Genomic DNA, 7,673 nt, shown 5'->3' with positions numbered 1-7,673 from the left:
ATTGTTTAAATGTGTCATTAACCAATTCGAATCTGAATAAAATAGATTTATTTTTCTTTACTACATCATAAAGTAATTACTTTAATGCCTGGTTAATTAATTAAAAACATAAATGTGTCATTGAATAAATAAATACATCATTAATAAATAAATAGTATTTTTTTTTTCCAAAAACGTATTGCTATTTTAAGTAATTTATGACACTTTTAAGTAATGAATGATGCATTCAATTAATTAAGGACACGTATGTATTTAATCCCAATTTCAATTAATTAATACTTTTTTTTTCTCCTTAAATGACCAACTAGAGCACTTCAATTAATTAAGAAAAAAAAAAGGAAAATATTATTGTCATATGTCATCTTGGGCCAGCTGTGAGAACTTTGTGGTCTGCAAGTGGCCCTCAGACCACGAGTTTGACAACACTGTTCTAGGAGAAAAAAGCAAATTAAGACTTAGGGTCGTTGTTTATATAAACACACAATACAGTTTACACTTCAGCCATCCATGAAATGGAAGCAGTGGTTGACACTGGTTTATTTGGTGCTGGTTCAACACACCACGGGGGCCAAGAGTCAAACCGACACCATAACAAACCTAATCCTCTTACCACTCGGCCTGCACCTTTACATATGTAAATTATACTGAGTATAAAATCCTACCAGGAGCTCGTTTTTCTTATTGTCATGTAATATTTCTATTTCACAGTCGGTCTTCAACAGACTTATTAGTTTTCCTGCCAGTGTCGTTATTTACCACGTCTACAAACTGACAGCGGGTAAATTTTTCAATTCCTCCATAATTGTTTTGGTTGCAAAAAACATAATTGGAGTTGTCTTCTTTTTTAAAGGATTATTATATTTTTCAAGGAATTAAACATTGGAAACAGGACTCTGTTGGAACGTGATTAACTAGTTTCACCATTTATACAGCTACGAGGTTATTGGTTATGTCATTTCTGTTTCTATTGTCAGCAATAATTAAAGAAGAAGTCATTTTTTTCTGGACTGTAATGGTAACTTAGTCGAGGAAAATAAAACTAAAAATGCTTTCAAAGATAAAGTATGCAGGTTTTCTTGTAAATTTGTAAATATATATATATTTATATAGACTTTTTCTTTACATTTTTATAAAGAAAGTGTTTCTTTGTGTTTTTATCAGCAGGTATGCTCCATGTCCTTTGTGATCATAAAGAATACCATAAATAATAATAACAGTCATTGTCATATTGATAAAAACAACAACAACAATAGTTACAATATACAGATAAGGTCTTTTATTGTTGTTAGCCTTTTATTTTTTTATTATTTTTTTTGAAGTCGCAATATTACTTTTATGAGAAAAAGTGTTTTTAAATTCTCACTAAACCTGTTATGTGTTTGTGTTTGTTCACGGCTCCATTTAGAAGTCAACTGATGATGACTCATCCTCGACTCAGAGCAAAACTCCGTTTCAGGGGTGTCATGAAACTTGATTTTTATCTATATTTTTTTTTTATCTGTGTCACTCACCTACGCTAACACAGTGCTAACATCATAATCTAGGACATAAAAACATCACAGGAGTCTGACCTATGCCAGGGAGCCATAATGAAGGGCAAAAAGTTCCCCCCCCCAAAAAACAACACAAACGACAGAAAATCAAATGTTCATATTTTTTGTGAACTTTTTGCCCTTCATTATGGCTCCCAGGCGTAAGTCAGACTCTTCTGATGGCAGTGCCTCGAAAAAAAGGATGGAGAAGGCATCTTCATATCTCCATATCGTGATTCTACTTTCGCTCTCTCAGCTTTTTTTTAGTCCAATCTCGTGGCATTTCTGCTATATCGTGGTATTTTACGGTACATAATAAAAACATTAATTTCCAATATTTTCATTACTTACCTGAAAAAACACAATTTTCTAGCATAAATAGGGAAAAACAGTATATAAATAAATAAAATAAAAAATTTGCAACACCTACATACAGGGTAATGCAAAAGAAAAACAAAAGTAGAGTAATGACCTACGTTGGACACAGGAGGGCACTGTTGTTGTTGTTCGACTGTTGATAACAGTGCGGGGGAGGTTGGTAAAGGGTAAATATATACGTAAATAATATAATAACTTTATTTGCCTTTACTTCGCGATTTTCCCCATGTAGCGTAGGCCTGGGAACGCAACTACTGCGAACCCTAGAACCCTAAGAATTCTAACCCTAACTGTATCTAAGTTCCGCCTTGTGCCGAAAATCAAATTAAGACGCAACGTAAGAACGAAACTCCAATTGAAGTTGACGACCCCCTTGTATTATAATTTTGTATGATAAAAAAATCTCTTATCATATCTCAAAAAAAAAAACCTGTTTCAGAATTCCACCACCAAGTGCAAAACCGAAGCACTCAGTCCAAATTAGCTTTCGGTCACGCCGTGTGATTTAACTCACAGCGAGGTTTCATCTACAGAACCAAACAGATCGTTCACACCTGAGTTCATTTTCCCAGAGTGATTAAATTGTCACAGCCAAGCCAGTAATGTGTCTTGACTTTAAAAGTTTCACTCGAATCAGCGGAGAAAGCTGCAAATTACCAGAGATTTCATTGTTTACTCGGTGTGAAAAAGGCGGTCATCAATCAGGGGCGCTTCACCAAAATGTCAATTGTGCGTGCTTCACTTTGTGTGTCATTTTCCACCAGAATAACTTTCTGTCTAGTGGACACATATGTGTAGATGCTTCTGTGGCAGAAATGTCAGTGACTAACCTGGAGTCGAACCCGTTGGAGTTAAAATCATTTAAACGGTCATTACCGCGCAGCGAAAGGAAGTAAACAATAATTTAGTATAGAATAGTGTCACATGTCTGCCTGACTGACTGACTTTGTTTGGGGAATATCTTTGTTACAAACAGATTGTGTACATAAACTCGAATGTTCCTGCTGCAGCTGTTGGAGTAGGGAGAGCAAATGAGCGTTAAAATGAAAAACCTCTTCTCCTTACCGGCATCATTTTTTTTTGTTATATAACTTAACCAGGCACACATGGCCATTAAGAACTAATGTGCGACCATTAAAATCTGCTTTTCCGCTTGGCCATAATAAATGTTGCCATGACGATAAATACTAAAGAAAATATGTCGGTAGGTATTACAGGCATCCCGCCATCGCTGCTCATTAACATCGCCACGAGACATAAGAGTTGGGAGTCATCGGTCAAGATTGTACCGGGGATCAATAAAGCGTTGACAAAAATAAAAGCTTGTGTACGGAAAGGTTGCAAGTTCAAATCCACCAGTCACTAGGTGCCACTGAGGTTCACCGAGCGTGACATCTTCTCTTGAGTCGACGCCTGCTCACTAAGATGCTAGGTTAAAAGCAGAGGACCCATTTTATTGTGTGCATCAGAGGCAATAATTTACTTTCACTTTCACTTTCATTTTCATATGCAGCCATGTTTCTCCAGAACTATATTTAGGTCACACATCATAAGTCATTGCGTCATCGAGTTTTCAATATTGGAGTTAAAAAAATGATTCTTCTTGATATTTAGGGATGTCCAAATTTTACTTTTTGCTAATATCTGCTATTGCCGATATTGTCCAAACACTTAATTTCTGTTTCCGATATCAACCAATACCGACATACACAGCCATTTTCCCCCAAAATTGAGGTTAACGTTTTGGTACCTGGCAAGCTAATTCGGCATATTTTGCAATAATCACAAAAAAATATTTTTCAAAATAGGTAAATAAAATAAAATAAACTCGGACCTCTGTTGACTGAGCGGTAGATAATTTGTATCAGGATAGTCTGCATTTAAAGTCATCGGTTGTTTTATGACTGCTAACCTCCTCCACTGTCTTTCACTGTACGTGCTAACGTTGTCAGACTAAAAAAAAAAATATATATATATATATATATATAGTACAAGTGTTTCCACAGCACACGGCTCGAGATGTGTTCCGATTCTGCAACTTTTTTTTACTTTTTTTTTTAGTATGTGTAGCGAAGCTGTTTGCTCGGGAAAGGTGGTGTTCTCATAAAAGATTAATCGTCGCTTGGTGGCCCTGAGGCACCCAAGCCCTCAACACAGGATTCATAAATAAAGCTAAATGGATCAATATTTCCAAGACTTTAAAGGTAACCTATGGCTAACCCTACCTTGAATGGGAAAGCTTTGAGAAAGGTTAGATTTTAATCGAAGCCTTCCCGGAGAAATAATAAAGAGGGAGCGCTGTTTAATCATCACAAGTGTGCTGTAACGTAGCTGTAACCAAGGAGAGGATCCACACGCTACGAAAAAACACGCTTGGTTTTTATTATTCTCTGCAATCGTAAAAAAAAAAAAGAAACGGCCGCTTTAATGGCACCATTTTGGCGTGATACCTCAGAGTTATTGCGCTGACATTACATGGCGGAGTGGCTTTTATATTTAAAAGGAAGCAGGGAAACAAAAGTATGGACAATCGGAGAGTTGCGCTGCTGCATCAGCAGCCAGCAGCAGATGGCTATTAATCAACCCTCGCTGAAGTAATGTGCCAGAAGAGAACGACATATTACACTGGGAAGGAAAACACACACGACAAACGCAAACATTAGCCCGTGGTTCGCCAAGCATCATCGCGGCAGCATTACCGTCATAATTACAACAACTCGAATGTTTTTTTTGTTTTTTTTTACGTCCTGATTAACCCAACACTAAACCAGTCTGTTTGTGTTTATCAGCGCTTATATTTGTATTACCCGGAAGCTGTCAATCAAATTCCAGTCTAATTCGTGTCATATTTTTGTTTTTGATTCGTGAAGATATCGTAAAGGAACAAAAGTGACGTGGAGGAGATTGGGGCAGACCTGCAGTAAATTGGAAATTCAAATGGGAAGAACTGTTGCTCTCATCAAGGCAAATGGGGCCGTTGTGGCGCACCAGTCAACAAAAAGACAGCCTGGACTGCATGTTAATATTTGTCCTAACTGAGGAGTTTGTTTAGTCTCCGCTCATGTTTGAATTCCATCTCTGTCTTTATTTATTAAAGAGGATTTTCCAGACTAAACAAATCCACTCCTACCAAACTTTGCAGATGAAAAGCACAAAAAATGAACCAAAAAAAACAAACAAAAAAAACAATTAAATCTTTAAAAAAACAAACAAAAAAAACAATTAAACCTTTTAATTAAGTCTTTTAATGCTAGCAATTACATTAATTAAAACTATTTAGGCTACATGGTGCGAAAATGTCTAAAAATAAGATAATTGCTTATGACTAATATTTTATGAAAAATACATATTAGTAGTGATTTAATGGGCAGCATTGTCATGTGTTTCTTGGGGTAAAAAAAAAGAAAATCACACAAAGTATTTATACCAGTATTAGAAAAGAAATGCCAAAAAAAGTAAGTAAAAGTTTTTAGAATTAATTATAATCATATTTTTATAATTTTGTTTAACTTCGTCACATTTTCCTCAAGTAGCCATAACAGAAACTACAGGCAAAGTTTTTCAAATTTGAAATAAATTTATGTTGACGATGATCAGAAATACATTTAGGTGAACGTAAATAACAAAAAAAATGTGTCTATCCATTTTTTATCTGCTTAATTAAAGTTAAACTTAATTTTTTTCCAGCTCTAAACCCTGTTGTCCGTCTATCGCCGGCTGCTCACACTGTTGATCTGTTGTAGCTAAACTCAAAAATGTACGATTCGAGATTCTGTTAGTCAAGTATCAGGTATTAAACCAAACTATTAAGAGACCAAACGTGATCGGGATTTGTTTCCCAATTGTCATTCATTAGAATTTTCCAATATTCATAATGCATTTCAAAAGCGCACTCTGCGTTGAAGTTTGACCGCTACGGCTAATGAACTACAACCATGCAATGAATAATTCCGTTGTTCAACATCAACCGCATGATTCTTTTTAGGGTCAAGTTCGTGAAAATCATTCCGGAACACATTTACAATGGTGGTGCAATCTAAATCTTTATCAAAACAATAAAATGTCCTATAAAGCGTGTGTCCTATTAGCATCCACATGCTGGATGCTAATGTAGCCATCTGTCTCACGTCTTGGTTTCTCTCCCACAGGGCACTGATGCCACGGACGCTCGACAGCCAGATTACACTGGAGAAGACTCCCAGCTACTTTGTGACCAGAGAGGCGCCCCGACGCATCGCCAGCATGTCCCACGAGACCAAGCTGATCGTCGTGGTGCGCAATCCCGTCACGCGAGCCATCTCTGACTACACGCAGACTCTTTCCAAGAAGCCCGACATCCCCACCTTCGAAGAGTTGGTCTTTAAAAACAGAAGTTTGGGTATCGTCGACACCTCCTGGAATGCCATTCGCATCGGGATGTACATCCTGCACCTGGAGAACTGGTTGCAGTACTTCCGCCTGTCACAGGTGCACTTTGTGAGCGGCGAGCGACTCATCACGGACCCGGCGGGGGAAATGGGCCGCGTTCAAGACTTTTTGGGACTGAAGAGAATAATAACGGACAAGCACTTCTATTTCAATCGCACAAAGGGCTTCCCTTGTCTGAAGAAGCCGGAGAGCAGCAGCCAGCCGCGCTGCCTCGGAAAATCCAAGGGAAGGACTCATGTGCAGATCGACCGTGAGGTCATAGAGCAGCTGCGGGAGTTTTATAGGCCGTTTAATATCAAATTCTATGAAACTGTCGGACAGGACTTCAAATGGGACTGACTGACTGACTACCTCTAGAGATGTATTCAGTGAAAAATGGTCTAGGGTATCTTCAGCGGAATGTCATCTTAGTCCTATTGAACTCTTGACATCGTGACTCAGTTGTCCCCGGATTAGACAAACCCTATATTTACACGGAAATACACGGAACCTTTATTTTGTACTTCTGTTGTTTACATCATTTTTTTTTTCCGTGAAATGTATAAGGATGAAGAAAACGGCTGGAAATACCGATTGAACAGTGCCGAATCAGCATGTTAGGTAACAGTCGATTGTACAATTTTTTTTTTTTTTCTCCTTCAGACGTTTCATTAGGACAATCCGAAGCTCAGCCTGCACAAATCCCAAAGATGTTGCTTTGTACGTACACTTGACAAATCAACATAGAGTGAGGATTGTCTGGATATGGGTGTTATTGCTTACTAATACGTTTTCAGTCAAACCTAACCTGTCATCAATTTTAGTCATCAAGTTTTTAAGTGCTCACAATGACAAAATGGATAACAATCGTGCTCATTAAATGTGCTATAAAACATCACTCAGAAAGAGGGGTCAACGTGTACAAAAGAAAACCACTGGTGTGACTCAGTCCGGCTCGTTTTTCTGTTAGCACTTTCATTGTGTCCATCAATAAAAACCCGAAAGTATCGAAAAGATTACTCAAGACTTGAGGTTGATTTGTTGTTCTCCACTGTCTGAAGATGCGGTCATTATATTACATACACATTAAATCAAACCTACTGTGTAGCGCAGCAGTCCACAACCTTTTTTGTGTAATGGACGGTAGTGGACGGTAGTGGACGGTACTGACCGTTACTGCGAACTAGTTGTCAAATTATCATTAAAGATCATTAAATTAATAACATTTTTTTATTTTTTTTTTCTGTTAGTATTGCGGTCTCACTGATTCATTTTTACTGAAGTATATATTCCATATTTTGATATATATATATATATATATATATATATATATATATATATAGCCCCTCATCTCTT

At 37.2% G+C, this 7,673-nt stretch overlaps 1 protein-coding gene across 1 annotated transcript in view; it reads left to right on the top strand.

The window, feature by feature from the left end:
- Positions 1-7,321, top strand: part of hs3st2 (heparan sulfate (glucosamine) 3-O-sulfotransferase 2) — a 21,261-nt gene extending 13,940 nt beyond the window's left edge. The window contains exon 2 of the mRNA XM_008329497.3: positions 6,059-7,321. Coding sequence (XP_008327719.1) covers positions 6,059-6,677 — 619 coding nt within the window. The 3' untranslated portion in view covers positions 6,678-7,321. The remainder of the gene's footprint in view (positions 1-6,058) is intronic.
- The last annotated feature ends 352 nt before the right edge of the window (positions 7,322-7,673 follow it).

The sequence above is a fragment of the Cynoglossus semilaevis genome, chromosome 17 (assembly GCF_000523025.1).
Source record: "Cynoglossus semilaevis isolate Cse_v1.0 chromosome 17, Cse_v1.0, whole genome shotgun sequence".
NCBI lineage: Eukaryota > Metazoa > Chordata > Actinopteri > Pleuronectiformes > Cynoglossidae > Cynoglossus > Cynoglossus semilaevis.
The sequence above is the reverse complement of the archived record's forward strand: the minus strand, read 5'-3'. Positions and strand labels throughout refer to the sequence as shown.